This window comes from Xenopus tropicalis, chromosome 1, assembly GCF_000004195.4.
Source record: "Xenopus tropicalis strain Nigerian chromosome 1, UCB_Xtro_10.0, whole genome shotgun sequence".
Lineage (NCBI taxonomy): Eukaryota > Metazoa > Chordata > Amphibia > Anura > Pipidae > Xenopus > Xenopus tropicalis.
The window spans coordinates 169,688,740-169,710,195 of NC_030677.2; the positions used below are offsets into that span (position 1 = coordinate 169,688,740).

Consider the following 21,456-nt stretch of genomic DNA (forward strand, 5'->3'; position numbering starts at 1 on the left):
TTTTCATTCTACTAAGAACAGTTCTTCTAGGAATTTATAAAATGGCCTCGATTTAGGGTATCTTTCTGTAAAGGCTATGAAACAAAGTAAGACAAATTTAAGAAAGTGCTCTTTATAACCCTGTTTAGCAGCTTGTTATGCCACTAGCTCACCCCCATTACTTGCTTCTTTTGGGAATGATAAACAAAATTGTCCCTATAGGAGGTGATAGGAAAACCTAGGGCCAACTAGATAACCAAATAACGGCTGCTCAGGTAAGACAACTCAGCTACATGCTTCAACAGTAATACCTTTATAGAAATTTGGAAAAATAAGTATACTTTTTAATTTTAATATATTCATTAGACATATTAAGAAGAAATAGTAAAAAGAAAGAAAAAAAAAGGCACAGTGAAGTCTTATGAACATTAGCTTCCAGAATTCTGCCATCCCCCCTAGAGTCAATGATTAACATACAATCAGTAATGATGTTGTTACATGCTATAGTCTACAGTGAGTTGCATTCACCTTTTAATTCAGTCGAGTTCTACATTTAGGAAAGACCACATAGCGCTTTATATAAATCAGATCTATGTGGTTTCAGAAGTGCCTGCACATAATTATAATGAAAGTCCAATAAAAAGTATCACATCCAATAAATGATCCCATTTTCACTAGCACAATTAAGGCTAACAAGCAAGGCTAGACAGAAGCAAACACTTCACCTAGGGAAATCCAAAAACGTGCCAAATAATAAAATATCATTTTATTATTATAATATAAGCCTTTTGTGCCTCAGAAATATTCATATAGAGAAAAGGTACCGTAGAGAGTAGGTCACAAAACTACAGACTTTTCTGAGCTTAAAGAAGACTTTCATACACAGACAATTGGGAACTATTGCAGATCCAAAAAAAAGTTTTGTACATTTTAAAATGGGTGCAAGGCAAATATGGGCACAACAATTCTGCCTCCATGCTTTGTGCCTGGAAATATGTGGACTGGCAATCTATGGATTCTGGCAAATGCCAAAGGGGCTACTGTAAGAGGCCTTAGGCAGTCACAATTTTTAGGGCTGGCAGGAGGCTGTTTGGGCCTCTGTGTACTTGAAATGCCAGGGCCAATTTTGAATCCCAGTCCAGACCTACAAGGAACATTAAAACAATTAATATGGCATCAAGCTGTCAGTGCACATGATACGGCAGTATAGCAATTAGGAATCCAGGCTGCCTTGTGTGTTTGTAAAACCCTTAAAATCTGAATGTAAGAACATGTTCCTCAGTTTTCAACTATAGCATTTTTGGGCAAGGATTTTTCAGCATCTGAAGATTTGCTTTTTTTTGTATTTGTACAGCAGAAGGAGCTCAAAGATCTGAGCTTTAAGCTGATCTTGTAATTAATTAACATTAGCAAGTACGGACTAAGACTTGAATATCCAGAAAATAAAACAGCCACAACCGTTGGAGAGAAAGACCAGGAAGTGATATATTTTAGAAAATAGACAAGAATAAAATGTGAAATCCATAAGGCGGTAACCAAGGACATTAAGAGAATTACCAGCTTTGATGCTCTTAATACCTCTGTTTCAGAAGCATCATGGCGAAGCCAAAAATTTCCATAAGTAGCATTTTTTCGCTCATAAAGAAGAAGCACAATTCGAAAACTTAACATGACCAATATGGCCAAAGGGAGCAAGTCAATGATAACCATAAATATTTGCTGGTAATACAATTTCACATTATCATCTCTAAATAAAATTCCGCATTCCTCATTTAGAAAATTGTGATGAAAGAAGTATGAAATGTTCAGTGGTGCTTCATTTTCCACATTGTCCCCAAATATCAGATATGGACAGGAAAGTGCTATTGCAGTAATCCAGAGAGCGAAAACAGTCATTAAGTGAAATTTTCGCCACTTGCCATTTGGAGGGGCCCTTCGTGGATAGACAACGCGGTTGAGTTTAAAACAATAGAATATCGCTAAATACAGAGTAAACCAAATCTCCAATGTTGTGCCCACTGATCCAGTAAAAATTCCAATTTTGCAGGAAAGAGTAGTGGAGGGAATTCCTGCACTATATGATATATTTATAGTATTGACCACCAAGTTCTTGACTAAATGCACAACTGAAAGACTGAAAATAAGAGCAAAGGAAGTTGGCAGGCGTCTCTCAATGCATCTCCAGGTGCAGTAAATCAGTATGGTATTTCCAAGAAAGCTCACAAAGATTAGGATGGAGCAGGCAATTATTCTGACACTGTTTGCTGGAAGCTTCATGTTTTCTTCATCGAAGATTGCTGGAGGATTCTGTCAATTTTCCAATGTTAAGTAGCAGCCAAAGAGATCTTTGATTATGGTCATATTGAATATCCTCTCACACAAGTCAAAGAAATTGCTAGAGCTGTGAAACACGGGTTTCTCTGGCTGAATTCAGTGCTGCTACTGTGCAAGCAATATGGTATTATCATGGGATGGAGTGATGGAAAGACACTGCATGCGCACCTGATAATTAAATCTCCTAGAAACCTGGGAGGACTTAAGCCATATATTACTATTTCTCTGGGGGATTCTGACTGCAATGCAAAAACTAAACTGAAATAGAGAAATAAACACAATCCATTCACTCAATAATCTATGTAATTTACTTAAACGGAAAGTATTGAACAATCATTGTTTGAAAAGAATGCAGCCCAAGCAAATTACTAGCAGACGTTGGGTTTGAGCCTGTAATTGCTATAATGGATTTGATAACGTGTTTGTTTCCTTGTATTGGTTTTACTATGCAAAAGGCATTTTTTATTTTAGTATGTTTCGTCGCATTTATTAAAAAGACAAAGTAAATAAAACAAATTTCAAGTACTGGTGTTTTCTAGGATGTTTTTAAATGAAAAAAAAATAAGGTTAGGGTTAGAGGGCCAAAAAGGAGCTGAAAAAGGATTGTGAAAATAGAAGGTACCAGTGGTTCTGGAGGCACAGTTGGTCATAGGAAAGTAAAGGAAAACTCTGTATATCTCCACCCATAATTCCTGTAATTGGTGGTTTTAAGGCAGTGCTAAATGTGTAGTATGAGGCATATTAATATCTTCTAATTTCAGAAGGCATTTCAGTTCCATGTGGCCCTTTTCACTCTAACCTTGATGGTTTTTTCATTTATCTGTTTTCCAAGTCCTACCTTTAAGAAACCTTGTTCCAGAATTTTATACTTAAGGCGCTTAAGGTGGGATATGATAGCTGTGTATAAATACATAAGAGGACTATTTAATAAACGTTCTAATGCTTTATTTAACAGTAGGTCCTTCCAGCAGACACGAGGGCATCCAATCCAATTAGAACTTCACAGTAAGTAAGCTGTGAAGTTGTGGAATTTTCTCCCTGAATCATTCGTACTGGCAGATACAAGAAGGAGTTGGATGGCTTTTTGGCAAGTGAAGGAATAGAGGGTTTTTGAAAATAGCTCTTAGTACAAGTCCAAGTTTGGATTTATGTCTCTGAATTATTAGGCACAACAAGCATTAATATGATAGCATGCCAGCTAAGCACATAACAACTTCTATTTTGGTAGTTACAACCATGAAAATGATGAGATTTGGCCACAACCTTAAAGGGATGTTAAACTGACCACTCATGGGTAGGTGCCGCCTTTTGCGTAAAAAAATGCTGTGCTTCCAATACTTTTGTCTTTTTTCTCTATTAATAAAATTGGCATCAATACCAGCCCAGATGGCAACTCTAATCATGGATTTTTAAAACCATACATGTCAATCATACATCAACCATACAATCACTTCTTTGAAGAATTACACTATAATTCGCTTATGTTAATCAAATTCACCTTTTAAAGTTATTTTATAAAGCACACCAAGCATTTCAAACATTGCCCATCAACAGTAACAGTAATTATCAGAGCCTATGAATGTGATTACCTCAACACAAACATGGTTCTTTCCCAGTCATTTTAATATAGAGTTAGATAATGCTCCCTATGCCAAAAACATATTTCAATGTTTATAAAGGAGAAAAAAACAATTTAAAACCTATTATAAAATAGCCTCTTCTGGCTCTAATTTAACTTCTGCACTTTAACACAGTGTGTTGAAAAAGACACCTGTCGATTAAGTTCATTCTTTTATGTCTAAATGAAACCTGCCTAACTGCTAAAAGGCAAAAACCCCATTTGAAGCCTCATCGATTTGCCTTAAAGATGGCAAACGGATCAGTCTTCGGATCATCCAGACTATTTTCAGTAGCCCTGTATTGTCTCACTTGCAAAAAACAATCTAAACCCTTCTTAAAGCTATCTAATGTATCAGCCAGTACGACTCAGGGAGAGAATTTTTACAACTCTCACTGTAAAAACCTGTTCTGAATATTTAGACAGAAAATCCTTTTTTCTAAGCTGAATGAATGCCCTTGTGTCTGAGGGAAGGACCTACAGTAAATAAAGCATTACAGAGATTATTATATATTTATACATAGGTATCATTTCTCCCCTTAAAGGAGAAGGAAAGTCTAAGTCACTTGGGGGTGCCAAAATGTTTAGCACCCCCAAGTGACTTAAATCGCTTACCTTCTACCCCGGCCTGGTGCCCCTGTACAGAGAGAACAGCACCAGTCCGGGGTAGCAGCGTTCGCCTCCTTCTTCCTGATCGCGTGCGCGCGCATGCGCAGTAGAGTGAAAAGCCGAACTTTGAACAGAGATGTCGGCTTTTCACTCTACAGCGCATGCGTCTGTCCCGGACAATTGGCTGCAGCGTGAATAGGGAAGAAGGAAGCGCTCGCTACAGGTACCCCGGGCTGGTGCTATTTTCTCCTAACAGGGGCACCAGCCCGGGGTACAAGGCAAGCGATTTAAGTCACTTGGGGGTGCCTAACATTTTGGAACCCCCAAGTGACTTAGACTTTCCTTGTCCTTTAAGCACATTTTCTCTTGCATAAACAGACCCAACTTGGCCAATGTTTCTTCATAACCAAAATGTTCCATACCCATCCCTTCTTTGCACTCTTTAATTCATTAATATCCAATCTGAGCACTGCAGACCAAAACTGGTCTGCAGATAGGCCTTACCAGAGCTATGTAAAGCTGAAGAACAAATCTCTCCTTCTGTAAATCTATACCCCTTTCAATACAGCTCAAAACCTTGCTCTTGTCTTTAGTCATCAACACCATACTGCCATACTGTCACACTGGTAAAAAGAAGGTACCGGTATATTTATTTATCCATAAATGTCCAAGTCAAGTTTAAACCTCAACCTAGAGCAATCTATGGGGAAGCAGCTGCTATGGGTAATTGGCTGCTGCATGTGCCTGTGCCAAGATAGAAAACTAGCCTAACTTATAACCTACGTAAGGATTGTCCATCAGATCACTGTGGCAAATCCACAGACACAATTTCCCAATAAGGCAGCATGTTGACCATGTTATAGATCTCATGACAAGTCTAAGCAGCTCATGGAAGTGGTAGACTACAGAGAAGCTCGATTTGCTTGCAGACGCATTTGCTTCTGTTCCTTCACTTCAAGTGACATTTCCTGAAAATGATAATTACCATTACTCACGCAGGTTTTGGGTCAAAAAGAAAAAAAAGAACAAAGAAAAAAACCCAATGGTCTGCTTTTTCTTCTACTGCATTTCCAGCACGTGTCATAAGTGATTTATGTTATTGAAAGAATAAGCTCCAAGCAAGGGATCACCTTATCCTTTGCAAGGTTTATACAGATTTTTTCCTTCTGCGGAAAGTTCAACAGTTCAGGTTGAAGTAATTTTTTGGGGGGTGGGAGAGAGGATTTTACTTCAGAAGGCAGCGTTGCTTTTAATCAGAAATGAAGAGATAATAAAAGCAAAAAAATCAAATCTGGCAGTGAGCTATAAAGATATACATGTGGGATGTGTGCATGTATGTTTTCACTGCTTTCTTAAAATAAACTGGATTTTATAGACTATGGGTGAATGACATAGCAAATCCAGACTCCAAGGATATGTAAATTAAATGCTGCAGCTTTGTATTGTATAAAATGAGCAACATTTGCCATAGGCCTCAGTCTGTTACCATAAACAATTACAGTACAGTTATGGGATTCATTATGCAGAAACCCATTATCCAAAAAGCTCAGAATTATGTGAAGGCCATCTCCCATAGACCAATCCACACACACCAGCACACCCTGGCCTTTCCACTCTGTTCCGCCTGGTGCACAGTATTTAGAGAGACTTCGGCACTCTTCAATATGATACAAATAGCACAAAAATACCGGCACAACAGGACTTGTTTAAGTGGGATAAACCCTGCTGATTTTTAATAGTAGCAAACCATGTGTTTGCTACTATTAAAAATCAGCAGGGTTTATCCCGCTTAAACAGGTCCTGTTGTGCCGGTATTTTTGTGCTATTCATCTCCCATAGACTCCATTTTAATAAAATAATTCAGATTTTTAAAATTGATTTCCTTTATCCGGATAATAAATCCTATACCTGTATTAGCCACCGCACTAATCTGAGACATAACATTTTCCAAATGGTGAGACAAATATGCATTCTATTGTACCGTAATATTTTGGATAAATTATAATACAATTGTGATGTTTTACCAAAAAAAAGTAAATTTGCTTGGTTAGTCTGAGAGACATAAAAATAACTTAAAGAGCCACGTGTGATCCACAGTATGGCAGACCTGAACTAAGGCAATACCTTTCAAGCTTTATTTCTCCAACTAGAGACCTGAAAAGGTTGTGGGCCATGTCCACAAGTAGAACTGTTTTGAAAAAGTCAGATCATAGAACTGTTTTGAAAAAGTCAAATCAGGTGGAAGATCCAGCTAGAAACTCTTTATTCTATTTAAATAGTGGCTAGCTGTAATATTATTTATGTGTTTACATGTGTGTATTTACGTTGCGCACTGAATCTTGCAAGCTATATTAAACTGTAATTAGCAAAAAAAAGCCTTTCCAAGGTTAATTTGAGGCAAACTAGAAGAAGTCAAATAACCCTCTGCCAAAATAATGCTCTCAACATTATTTGTACGTAATTATATAAGTTTCCATATACAAAACCTGTTTATTGTGCCTTTAGAGGCTGTTTGGGACTCACTGTATTTAAAATACAGGGTCTCATTTTGAATCTCAGTTTGAACTTGACAATAATTCATCTACTCAGGGCATCTACGTGTGTTGATGATTTGTACTGTTTGACTTGATTTATTAAAGGGTTTGCACATCTAATAAACTATACATGCTTATTTAATAGTCTATCATAAAGATATATATATATATATACTTGCCTTGGCTGTGCCATTCTGTTTACAACAATGCAAGTAAAAAATATGGCAAGTGGTATCCAGCCATACACATGCACATAACAAAGCCTTTATGTATGATCACATACTTTTATCTCTAAGTGGAAGAAATCCCTTACCCTTTTTATGTTTCAGATGGTGAGCATTACATAGAATCCTTTGAAAAGCAGTTTATAGCAATCTAGAAATAAGTCTGGATGTGGGTAAGTGCTACTGAAAAAATAAGAAATAGAAATAGGAGTAGCTAAAAAGGAGTTTTATATAGAGCTGTCACATTTTCAAAGGAGATGGAAACCAGAAAACCTTCTAAAATAAGACTGGACCTTTGAAAAATGGACTTTCCAAGTTTAAACTCGACAAGTGGCAACACTTAAGGTCATGCATGTTACAACCCAAATGTAATCCTGATCTCATAGCTGATGAGTTATGTTTGGTCCCTGCCTCTAATATATCAACTGACACAATGAAACAAGCAACTGAGCTATACAAAACATGATTTCACTTTAAGATTTCTAAGAAGTACAAGTAAAGGTATTTGAAGTCCTGCTTATCTACTGACGCTGAATAGTTGCATTTAGTGTATGCATTATACTGGTAACGCAGCCTTTGCCAAACAAAATTGCAACCTAGTTGCTATTTAGGAAATGCCATAAATGTTTACTTATACAGCAATAAAAATACAGCAAGGTAATCAGCATAATAATGAACAATGGAGGTAATGAGAAACACATGTGGCATATTTATCAAGGCAGAATTTGAGTAATTCACAATCACTGTGCCCCAGAATTGTTCCTATTTAGCCTTCACAAACAAAAGCCATAGAGTGCCTACATGTATCAGAAGGTTTAGAGTCTGGCTGATTCCCAAACTCAATACTAGATCTGGTGCATTTCTAGTTAACTGATGTGTTTTTGTCTCATTTATTAAATAGATGCAGACACAACAATACTTCTGCTTGGAACAACCCTAGTTACAAAGTAATATTAATATAAGGCACTTTCCTTAGGCTTACCCCTTCTCATGGCACCTCCCCTACAAGAACATTTTTTGTGTATACATTACTGGGTCCACATCCTGAAGCTTATGCCCTAGGCACAAGCCCTCAGGATCCTATAAAGAAAATACAGCTCTGCCTAATTACTGTACAGTAAAGTAAAGAGTAGCAATACAAATGTGTTCTGCTGATTGAGGTGTACATAGTTTTTACACCTCAGTAGCACTTACCCATTGAAAGAGCAACGCTTTCCGATTTGAGAGTGCCCCTGCTTTAAAGAAAAAGATAACAATAATAGAAATAGCTTCATAGGTAGATTAAAGGGAAACTTTATACCCAGAATTAATACTTGAAAGGTATCTATGACACTAAAATTGCTTTCCTCACCACCTGGATAGGCTAACAGATGATATCATATTAAGTGGCCTATTAAAGAATCTTGCCAAACTAGAATATATATATTTCAGTAATTATTGCCATTTTGCATTTTTACCTTGAACAACCATTTTGTGATGGTCTGTGTGCTCAGATCACCTGACAGGACATAATTTCTGTAACAGGAAGAAGTATGTGACCTAACATGTATGTGTGCCCTTGGTTTGTTTGTGTGCACTGTGAATTGTATCATCCCAGGGGGTGGTTGGTCCTTAGAACTTAGAAAGTGGTGGTTCACCTTGAAGTTAACTTGTAGTATGTTATAGAATATCAATTTCTAATCAACCTTTCAATTGGTCTTCATTATTTTTTTTTTGTAGTTTTTTAAATTATTTGTCTTCTTCTTCTAACTCTTTGCAGCTTTCAAATGGGGGGCGGTGTCACTGTCCCCAGCAGCCAAAAATACTGTTGCTCTGTTAGGCTAAAGTTTTATTGTTTCTTTTTAGAATGTTTTTTTTTTTTTGCAAGTGTGTTATATAATAAGTTTCCATGCATTCATACCCTACAGAGATGAAGGGAAAAATCCCTCATTCCATATACTAATTTTGGAAGCAAGCACAGTACTGTGGAAAAAGAAATGTCACATGCAAAATTAGATTAGTAAGCCCCTAAAAGAAGAATAGGATGGAAATAAAAGACAGGTGGAATTTCATGCATATATCCATGCTGAACTAACTGGAATCAGGAATACATTGACCTTTACACCACATCAATGTGTTCTACTTTTTGTGACTATTTTTGGTCAATTTTAAGGTCTTGCTGTTTATTTCTATTAATGGATTTATACCACCTGCTTCAGGCTCCCTAAAACTTGGGAATTCCCCTGCTGGGATTTGGGAACCAGTGCTTGGTATAATTTTGGTATATAAAGCGGCAATGAGCCAGATAATTCGAATAGATTAATAAATTAACGTAACAGATTCCAGCCATTGGCAGGAATGTTCTTAGGGGGGTAGGGTACTGTGTAAGGTAGGCCCGCTGCCAAATTAAAACCCTAATTTTCTTTAATGTGTGAACTAAAGTCAAGTGATGTTTAGGGCAGGGGTGGGCAAACTACGACCCGCGGGCCACATCTGGCCCGTAGGTCTTTTTAATCCGGCCTGCCGATTCCGCAAGTCTCATCATACGAGACTTGGCGTCTGGGGACTGACGAGCGGAAACGGTGTAACGCTGCCCCGGCCCGTCTGTCAAATTTTAAAAGTCAATGTGGCCCCTGAGCCAAAAAGTTTGCCCACCCCTGTTTTAGGGTCTGGATTCAGTTGGACTAGACATTTGGATTTATCTGAATCCGAATCCTGCTGAAAGAGCTTCAGATTCTTGGAATTCTAGATTCGGTGCTTCCGAATTTTTCTATAGTGTTCTAAACTATATTTTATAGGTATTATAATTTAGGAGTCACGTTTGACACTGTTTTTTAAGTACAGGTATGTAATCTATTATAATATGGAGAGGGATGTGACAACCATACAGAAGTGCAAGGAGCACTAGTGCAACTGACTGCAGCAAACCCAAGTGATTGTAACTGCATTTTTGCTGTCATTGGAAATACATTGTTTTGCCATCAACATAGATTCATGCTAGCTTCCATAACTAGTAGGTTACTATCATATAACATGGTAGTTATCATCATACTAACATATCATCTCCTACAGTTACAAAGCAAGGTCTGAGAATGATCATGCAGTAATCAGCTATAGAGTGAGCTTTTATTCAATTTCATAATGTCAAGTAACTTTTATTCTCTTACTGCATAACCTAAAACACCAAATGCAACCAACTTTTGGTCCACCTTATGTGCAGGAATGGTTAAAGGGAAGTCAATTCTAACTTAATAGCACTACTTATAATCTCTTCCATGATTTAATATATCATACTTTAGCTGGGGATGTCCCCATGAGTCAAATGAATCAGAGAATAGACCATTTGTGAAGCTGAGCTCTCTCCTTGACCCCTCTTAACCTGTTTATATGTGTGTTTTAAAGCTTGTTTTACTGTAGAGCTGCTTGATCAGTGAAGAGCATGCTGTCAGTTTTGGTCATGTTACTGTCTATTCAACAAACACAACTAAGTAAAACAAAATATTCAAATTAAAAAATATATGTGACACCAAATGCGAAAAAACAGTTTCATTGGGTAGTGTATGGGTTTAATGCTTATAACCAAACCACAAATTTGCTTTCCATGGTCCTACAGTGACAGTGTCCTGTGGTTAAATGAAAGCAAACACAGAAGAGAAAATAACTACGGTCTTCACATATTTAATTGGGAATGTCTGTATTTCTGTGGAAAATATAATTTTAAAAGTGTCTGAGGTATTAGAAAAAATTGAAAATCTTATCAGGCAATTGTTGTGCACAATAAATATGTGCTGACTTCATTACTTGTAATGACATAAATCAGTCACATCATTTGCTAGGAAATTATATCAGCAGTAATAAGGTACCAGCATATCACAGGGATAAAAGTGAATGCATAAAAACTTGACATGAGTAACGTTGGAACTTGACCCGCCCTTCTCCCAACCAACAACCCCCTTTTACCTCTTTACTTACCATCCCCAATAAACACACAGACACCAATTCTTGGGATAAAAATGGCCGCAGAAAATTTATTAACAACAAGTGAAGTTTTAATTTAAAACATAACATAAATAACAAATGTGAAACAACATCTCAAACATAACACAAATGTTTGTATAACAAACAAATCAACTTTTAAATAGCCAAACACTGTAACAATCCAATAACTGCGCAGCGCAACTGGCGCTGCCAGCTGCCCTTCTGGCCCGGAACCAACTACCCAACAAAAATCACCTCCTAATCCACTTTCTTACCCCTGAGGTTCCAAGCATGCCAGCCCCACTTAACTATAAAACTCCCCTCCTAACCCAACCATTGCTTTCCCCCAACTTAATCACCCCGCCAACGACACTCCGCTACCTCCACCTCTATAGGGTGGGAGGGTGGGCGTTTTACTCTGCTGACTAAAATGGAGTGAGAAGCGGGAACCGTTACCAGCATTTTATACCCCTTACGAACTAACCAATCACCTGCAACTGGGGAGTGGCTAAGTCTGTCCAACGCGTCTGTCATGCCCCTGCTTCCCTACGTTTTACTACGGGTCATTGGGCTACTGTACAGACTGCATCATGGGAACCAATCCATTCTGAAGTAACATAGTAACATAGTAACATAGTAAGTTGGGTTGAAAAAAGACATACGTCCATCAAGTTCAACCATAATGCCTATATATAACCTGACTAACTACTAGTTGATCCAGAGGAAGGCAAAAAACCCCATCTGAAGCCTCTCTAATTTGCCGCAGAGGGGAAAAGTGACCATCTATACAGCACAACACACTATGGCTGCACATTTTGCAGTCTGTAGTCATTATAAGTCTGTGAGCTGGTATCTCCCCAGGCTATTTTGTCTTGTATATTATTATATTAGGCAAATTTTCCATATTGCAGTGTCGTAAATCAACTGGTCAGCAGTTAGATACTACAATTAGAATAACAAAATATTAATGGTAGCTAGTCTTGTAATTTACAGCAATCAATCCCATGTGCGTACTGTATCTTCCTACTGAGATTATACCCACAAAAACCTAACTGCTTATTTTTTGCTATAGGTTACTAGACCATGGAATATGTTGCCTAGACTTGTTGTACATACTGATAAGGCTTGATCAAAGGAAAAGAGTAGACTTACCTGATTTTATTATCGTGGAGTGTTTGGGCATAGAAGGCACAATGTCTTGTTCAATTAATGTGACCTAGAGAAACAGAAAACAATGAAAGATAAAAAGGAAATTACATAACATTTTTTTTAATTCATCAAGTCATTAGCCACACTTCAGTTCACATATTTGTTATTTCTCATTAAGACTTAAGCAGGACATTGATGCCCAGATTTTTTACGCCCGCACTGGGAGGGACACATCTGCACCCAATGCATCAAAATGGGTGCAATTGTGTTTACATCTTGAGGTAATTCAGACACAATTGCGCTAAGAGTTTCTAAGACAAGATGAATCATTTCTGGAGCTGGGCATCAACAGTCAAACTAGTCTGTTATGCATAATGATCCTGGCTTAATGAGAACCCTAGAAATACAGGCAGCTTGAAGGTGGTGATAACTCAAGGGTTCCCCTGCAGAGAGCCACTTGCACATAAATCGGAACAGAAGACAGAATGGACAGACTTGCACTAAGAGCAACTATAGGGAAGCACAAGGTGCAAATTTGGATGAAAGAACGTTTGATGAATAGCATCAATAAATGTACCAACTGCATTCATTTCTGCATAACCACAACTGCAGTCGTAAAAGTGCCCAATGGAGTCTCACTATATCTAAGTGTACACTAGGGGGCTGATTTACTAAGACACGATTTCGAATCCGAATTGGAAAAATTCCGATTGGAAACGAACATTTTGCGACTTTTTCGTATTTTTGCGATTTTTTCGGCGTTTTTTAAGATTTTTGCGTAAAAACGCGAGTTTTTCGTAGCCATTACGAAAGTTGTGCAAAGTCGCGATTTTTTCGTAGCGTTAACACTTGCGCGCAAAGTCGCGCCTTTTTCGTAGCGTTAAAACTTAAAAGGCGCGACGTTTCGCGCAAGTTCTAACGCTACGAAAAAATCGCGACTTTGCGCAACTTTCGTAATGGCTACGAAAAACTTGCGTTTTACCGATCATTACTAAAAAAACGCAATCGGACGCATTCGGCCCGTTCGTGGGTTAGTAAATGTGCCCCTAGGGATGCCACCTTTTCTGATAAAAAAATGGCCTTGTTATCTTTTTTCCCTATTAATAACATTGGCATCAGCTATCATTTTAACTTGTTAAGCCTGTAAAATACTGGCCAGGTGGCAACCATAGTGTACACTAAGGGATAGTGAAAAATAACTGTATATTTATGATTGGTCCTACTGATAGATACTTATAGATAGTAATAATATCAGATAAACCAGTTAAAATGACTTCACAAATGATTTAAATATTTATCTGCATCACCAATAATAACTGGCAGCTCTATTTTTTGTTATCAATAGAAAAAATACCTTCCAGCCAAATGAGGCAAAACGTGGTACTGCAAGTAACCAATATTGATTTTGTATCTGTAGTACATTTTTTTCGATATTATCCTATCATCAGCAAAAAAACGCCTTTAGGGTGTAGTGGGTTAACACCAAGATAATAACTTAATAACACCAAAATAATGTAATTCTAAAAGACTGGGAAGGAACGTATTTGAAATAATAATGATAAAATTACAGTGTTTGTTTTCCTGGCCTCTAAAATGAAGCTCAGTTTGCAGCACAGATGTCTTTTCCTTTCGAAAGTTCAAACAGATGTTAAGGATAAATACCAAGATGCTCTTATTCCTAAAGTACAAGAGTACTATATACTGTACTAACCCTCTGGGGCTCACTTAAAAAGCAGATGCACACCTTTGTCTTACTCTTTCCATGTCTAGGAAAACACTGCAAGAATATGTAGAAAATAGTTGGGATAAAAAAATATTAGATAATGTAATGTTTGTTTTCTATATAAATAAATAAAAGTTGTTTTTTTTTACGGTCAGCAAAAGGTAATTGGCAGCGCTGCGTTTGCTCTTGAACTACAACCTCCATCATCTTCGCTCAGTCAGTAGCTGACTAACAACAGCTGGAGAGTGCAGCTTGCCAACCCTTGACCCAAGTAGTCAAACCCAATCCTCACGGGGAACTATCAGGGCAAAATTTAAGCACAGAATATCCCTTCTGGCGCACACGTGTCTCAATAAAAAATAAAATCATCACGCCATTTGTAACACAGAGGCTTTTAAACAGCAAATTGCTTAAATTGTGGCATGTAAAGAAGTGACCTAAGGTGTCCGCAATAAGCACCATGAAAGAGCAAAGATAATATTCTGTTTCATGCTATAAACTACTGTTCTATAATTACATTCAGATATATTTGTATTCAAATCAGCACACAAACATCAAACCATGTCATAACCTGCTTACATATGTAACAAATACATATATATAATTGATTTACAGTTCTATAAATCAGTAAATGATCTGCATTGTCTATTTGTAGCCATGACAAGTAGCTGCTACTAGTAGCTTCATGTGTCTTTACCCTAAAAGAGCTGAGGATATTTTAATGGTGGCTTATGTGTTCTGCAAAAGATATTTAAATTATGTACAGATAAACTGTGCTGAACTGCAAAGTAAATAAAAAGATCTCTAGCCATGCTGGGCCAGGCTTATGACATGTTGGTACATGCCTACATGCTTAAAGGGGAACTCGAGCTTCAAAACCAAAATTTGTTAAAGAGCCCCACACAACACAGAAACCCCCAATATACGTATCACTGTAATCTGTTCCTTCAAAAAGTATGAATAAATACCATTTTTATATGCTAAAATCCATCTGTAAAACAGTTTTTTCTGTATCATTTGAAATCCTGGCATGGGAGTAGGGACTAAAACACTGATGTTACAAATAGTAACAACTTCTCCAAAGCTTACAGACAGCATGCAGGTACAACATAATCCACAATGCATTGTGATGTTACTTTCCTTACTGACATCATGTGCAGGGAATTATGGGATTTGGAGGATGCAGGCTGAAGACAGATTGAGGAAAGTCAATTACTGTTACTTTTTTCTCAAGTCTCAAAGTAGTCAGCAGGAGAACAGGGGGTCAGGCTTAGGTAACTGTTCCAAACCATATTATTACATTAAAAATCACGAAAAGACTGCCCATTTTTTAATTGATAGATATTGCAAAGATGCTTGAAATTATGAAATATATTGAAGTTGTGTTTGTGTGGAGTTCCCCTTTAAACAGATTTGTATGAAAATATAAAGCTGATTGAACAGTTATAGTTGTATAGGTAGTATAGGCATACCTCCCAACATTTGAAAACCGAAAAGAGGGACAAAAAGATTTGGCGCGCGCAGCGAGCCACATTTTTGACCACGCCCACTTTTGTGGCCACGCCTCAATTAACACACCCCATTTTTTTCTAAAAATACTCCTTTTATATAGTTGAAATGGCGGGATCAGATGCAAATGTGCTATACCCTCATACTGTACTGCCTAAGGAAAACAAAATAGCAACTCCTACATATAAAATACAAATATAGAGAGAAGGCAGTCAGTTATAAGTGAGTTCTAACTATCTACCAGTTTTGCCCCCCCACACAGGGGAGACAGTACCCCCCATACACAGTGCCCCCCATAGACAGTACCCCCATAGAAAGTACCCCCCCATAGAAAGTGCCCCCACTTGACCCCATAGACAGTGCCTCCAATTTCCCCCATAGACAGTACCCCTCATACACAGAGCCCCCCATACACAGAGCCCCCCATACACAGTGCCCTTCATACACAGAGCCCCCCATACACAGAGCCCCCCATACACAGAGCCCCCCCATACACAGTGTCCCCCCATACACAGAGCCCCCCCATACACAGTGCCCCCCAAACAGAGCCCCCCATACACAGTACCCTTTATACACAGAGCCCCCCCATACACAGTGCCCCCCCATACACATTACCCTTTATACACAGAGCCCCCCCATACACAGAGCCCCCCATACACAGAGCCCCCCATACACGCTCCGACTCCTTGCACTGCTTCTCTCCTTATGTGGCTCCTTCTCCGGCGGTCCCAGGCCCTTTTATAAGGTTGCGCCCCTTGTGTACGTGTGACGTCATTACGCATGGGCGCAACCTTATAAAAGGGCCTGGGACCGCCGGCGAAGGAGCCACATAAGGAGAGAAGCAGTGCAAGGAGTCGGAGCGCTCAGCTTAAGACCTCTCATCCTGCTGTCGCGGATCGTTCAATGAATGTCCCGCATTTCCGTAATCTATTACGGAAATGCGGGACATTCAGGGAACTATCCGGGACAGCGGGATGCGCTATAGAAAGCGAGACTGTCCCGCTCAAAGCGGGACAGTTGGGGGGTATAGTATATGTATTTACAACAGCGTGGTGACATTAAAAAAAAAATAGAAACATAAAAAATTCACATTTATACACATTTATTTTTGAAGCAGATCCTATCAGATTATTGCATATTTACAAGCTGAAAAAGTTAAAAGCTGGCTGGGTTTGTGTGCACCGGAAACTGCAAGTCACCTTGCCCTCTTTGCCTGCATTCTGAACATTTTCAGATCAAGACCATGTTAACAGAAAGCAACTACTCAGCTAAGAAGTGGGGTCATTTATAAACATGGTTGGGCAGGGCGAGAATATGATGGAAAGATAAAATAATAAAGACACTGGTTGGTAACTGTCATTGGCCTCTTTTTAAACAGCATTCATTTTATCTTCATTCTTGGGTGCAGTAGTGGGAGTGTGAATGTAGATCTGCTCTCACATTTTTGAAGTCTCTCTGCCTTGTTATTACATAAAATGATAGATTTAGTTTATGGATATTATTTTCCTTTGGAAATCATATGCATTCAATGAAACCCTTGGTGTTTGCCCTGCTCAAGCCCATGTTGGCGTACAGCAAGTAATACTTCTGCATAACCTCCTATTTAGTCACCAAACCGGTCAGTGAGAAAAATGCTAGCAGCTGTGGGATTAGGTTCTTATATTCATCTGATCTGCATCTAAATACACATGATAAAATTGTATTGTATGGAGCTGGCAACCATTTAAATGGCCACTGAGGTTATGTTTCTGAGTTTATGGTGGATTTCTATACATGTACATATTTTTGCATGCATTTGTAGATTAAAGACTTTTTCTATAAAGAAAATGGAAAATTCTGTCAATATTCCAGGCCATCTGCCAAAGTAAGAAACCTGTAATGAAAAACATGATCCAAAACAGCTAAGACATTTAATAAACAGGTTTTTCTGTTACTTCAAATTCTATACATTTTATGCCACAAAATCCCAAATACAGAACAGTTGGGGACTGGTGCCCAAAATAAAACCACGACATTTAATAGATTCTTTGTCTGTGACTGGAATACGTCTTGCAATAACAAGACTACAGCAGTGATATTTAATATTGTTCTAATGATGTTAACCTTCCTCCTGGCAAACAAGTCTTTACTGGATTCTTTGTTCAATACTGCAGACCATTTGGGCTAGGTAAGTGTTGGGAAACCAGGCAGAAAACAGGGTTGGATCACGTGTAGAATTAGCCATGGGAAGAACTATTCCATCTTTAAATATGACTAGATGAGTGTGTTGTATTCTGTTGAAGACCTAGATGGGAAGTTATATGTGATTTATGTTTTTTCAATATTGTTTTAACCTGTTGGCTGCACCATATGCAGGGTTAATAATTTGAAAATTGGGCAATACTGTAGAAGGTATAGTGTTACTAGCTGGCTAGAATTTTACCAAGGTGACTTCTTAACTTCGAAGACTTGGAAGATGGAAATATCATCTCTGGAACGTATATAACATACAAATTGAAACACACAAAGAGAAATTACACAGAACACTATCTTCTTACAGTAAGAAAACAGAGTTTTTTATATCAATAGCCTGTTGAGATAAGACATCAAGGAATATGCTTTAAGTTCAGAAGAAAGTACAGGAAACAGAAAGATAGTTTAGAAACTATCATTTTAATTATGTGTTCCTCCTGTGTTCAAGGCCCCGGTCATGCAGAGGGTTTGCTCCACCTCTCTCTGCCTCTGGTTTTCAGTCCTTCGAATACAGGGGTGCCCAGACCTTTTCATGCGGCGATCGACTTTGGCTCCTCCCCGCGTTTCTTCACCTGACCGAAAACCACAAACGGAGAGAAGCAGAGCAATCACTCTGTGTGACCGGTGCCTTACCCTCAACAATTCAGTGCCGTGTAGCACATTAAAAAATAAAGTGTGTGGAGTAAGAAGATAGGAAAATGAATCCCAGTTTTGATCCAAGCTCATTTAATTGGGTTTATGTAGAAAACTCATATAAATGTATTTTTTCTTAGAGTGATTCATGCCTGATTCCACAGATTGAAAGCAATCCATAATAGTCTTTCTCTGTTACCAGGGATAGGCTCACAGTGAAATGCAACCCTCACCTTGTTCCATTTTGAAATTATGGATTTTGGGACTTCAAGTGTTTCTGCTCTCGAAAGAATCTGTGCACTACCAACTATGGAGATCAGAGGTACTTTAAGTTGCAGAATCAATCACATCACATCAGAACCCATCATCAACAGAACAAAGTGAGGAAGGGGTTACAAAAGTGATGTTCCTCAGAGAATCATGGTTTCCTTTCAATCCATGGAAACAGGTACAATATGTGTGTTTAAAAAAAAACAAAAAAAACATTAGGGTTGTTTTGTATATTTATTTTTCTTCTTCATATGCACACAAAATGAGCTTTCAGAGGTCTTAACTAATTAACTGATTAGTTTCCTCTATATACCGTATAAAAAGTTTTGTCAAGAACCAAGAATTCCAGCCCTGGGCTACTATAGGAAAAATGGAGAGCTACTGGCAACATCTCAAACAAATCAACCAGTGTCATGTACATGGGTTAGACATTCTCCATTGCATTGTATATACACATAATGGAGGACTATCCAGTGGCATGCATACAGAGTGAAAATAAAGAACAGGCGTTACTTTGTACTGGAGCCAGGGAACTTGATAATGTTAATAATTAAGCTTTAGATTTTTTTTAAATTAAAGTTTCTTTTTTCAGTTAAAATGATTACTAAACCCTTGAGCTCTAGCCTCTGACACACCTCAAAGTTGGTGAAACCATAAAGGAACCAAGGATCAGTGTTACTCTGTTACATCATATTTAATCATATAAACAGATATTAAAGAATATACACAAACTGCTAAATTCTGTTACAGTGCTGCAGATGGGGGTTACAGAAAGCTATTTTTTGTTAAAATAAAAGTAATATATGAAACTAGAAAAATAAATAGTCAGCACTGCAGTTTCCATCAGGGAGTATGAGTTAGAGTAGAGCCGGGCTGAGAGAGCAGAGCTCCACCAGATGAATTGGTAGGTTTGAAGTGTGGAATTCAACAAATGTCAAGAACTATAAATTCTTTTTTTGCACACTGTTATCTAAAAAATTACAGATAGTAATTTTAAAGGGAGGATGCTTTCACCAATGTGTTTCATATGAGTGTGTGCACACAAGTGTATATAAAACAGATATTCCAAGAACACAACACAAACACATGCTGGTGTCATATAATGAGTGATTAGTTTTATTATCCTAACATTCATATAAGGTACCACATAGAACGCATGTTTCTGACAGCACCCAAAGACTGGCAGGGTTAATTGCATCCACTTACTCATAACTACATGCATGCTGGGAATGTGTGCCACGGTGTAATTAGTTCAAAATGTACAAACAAATAGAAAATGAAAAGGCAAATCTTCAAAAGAACATTTAGGTGCAATACAAACAAATGGGGACCACAAGGTAATTGCTCGGCAAAGCCCTAGGCAGATCATATCCAGCTTTACTAGATAAAGTCATGAAGTTAGGATTATTAGCTTTGCTTAGTAATGTCTGACATAGTAGACACAATAAATATTTTTTAACATGCATTAAGCATGTAATGTTATTTATAGTGGTCCTGTGCCTTTCATTCATATGGCACTGACTGTTCCCCATGAAAGAGGCATATTTTCCCCTGATGCTCAGCTCTTAATTAGCAATGAACTGTATTTCTGGGCAGCAAGCTCCATGTGTTGTATAAACAATCTCGGTTTTAAAAGGTGCTAAATTCTGAAGTAAAATTTTATTAAATGCAATAAGAAAAAATCTATCTGATATTTCTCTACAGGCCAAAAAATGAATTTAGAGTATTTTTAACAGATGGACTTAACAAATAATGGCCACATATGTTCTCTTTTAAAAAGACAGATTTGTTTTATTGCATAGCTGGAGAGGTGTTTTAAGTGCAGATGAATAAATAAATGACATTCAAAAAAATATTCTACTTGTTATAATAAGGAAGTACAATGCAATATTAAAATGAAGCGTAGGCCACATAAAAGTCCAACACTACTGAATCTGCACTAGCCTTTATATCACTGCTAAAACGTCTGTTATTGAACGTGGGCTAACATCACCCCTGTCTCAATCCATGCCCTCAGTCTGGAGCACGAGCAGTGTACCTATATCTGCTACCATTCAGGAAAAAAATGAAACAACTGAACCTGACATTCAAAGCAGATCAATATTTTGACCCAATGTACATATATCTCTGAAATGTAACCCCAAGTATTCGCCAAGAAATGTTTTAATAATCTCCTGATTTCCTCAGTGATTAACTCTTCACATATACAGTGAGAGCTGTGAAGTTGTGGAATTCCCTCCCCGAATCAGTTGTGCTGGCTGATACATTATATAACTTTAAGAAGGGGCTGGATGGCTTTTTAGCAAGTGAGGGAATACAGGGTTATGGGAGATAGCTCTTAGTAAAAGTTGATCCAGGGACTGGTCCGATTGCCATCTTGGAGTCAGGAAGGAATTTTTTCCCCTCTGCGGCAAATTAGAAAGGCTTCAGATGGGGTTTTTTGCCTTCCTCTGGATCAACTAGTAGTTAGTCAGGTTATATATAGGCATTATGGTTGAACTTGATGGACGTATGTCTTTTTTCAACCCAACTTACTATGTTACTATGTTACATATTCAATCAAGACTTGATTCAGAGTAAACCTCTAATTTGAACGGTAATAAATTTTAACGTTTGTTTGAAGAGCTGGTACTCACTGAAACATTTGCTCAGTGAGTGCTTGCTCTTCAAGCAAAGAGTGATATC

The 21,456-nt window shown here is 37.9% G+C and overlaps 2 protein-coding genes across 5 annotated transcripts in view; both read right to left on the reverse strand.

Moving 5' to 3' along the window:
* sncaip (synuclein alpha interacting protein) overlaps window positions 1-21,456 on the reverse strand; it is a 121,164-nt gene that overhangs the window by 63,899 nt on the left and 35,809 nt on the right. For 2 of the 4 annotated variants that reach the window (XM_012959362.3, NM_001005712.1), the window contains exon 2: window positions 12,408-12,471. The gene's annotated coding sequence lies outside the window, so the exon portion shown is untranslated. Of the gene's footprint in view, window positions 1-8,492; window positions 8,534-12,407; window positions 12,472-21,456 lie in introns of all 4 variants that reach the window. The other 2 variants (XM_031897761.1, XM_012959369.3) reach the window with 2 other exon arrangements.
* ancv1r (ancient vomeronasal 1 receptor) lies at window positions 1,258-2,256 on the reverse strand. Its single transcript, NM_001367933.1, has one exon. The coding sequence runs from the start codon at window positions 2,254-2,256 to the stop codon at window positions 1,258-1,260; it is 999 nt and encodes a 332-aa protein (NP_001354862.1).

Excerpts from the sequence above, each read along its gene's own strand:
- ancv1r (NM_001367933.1), bottom strand. The coding sequence starts at position 2,256 with ATGAAGCTTCCAGCAAACAGTGTCAGAATAATTGCCTGCTCCATCCTA.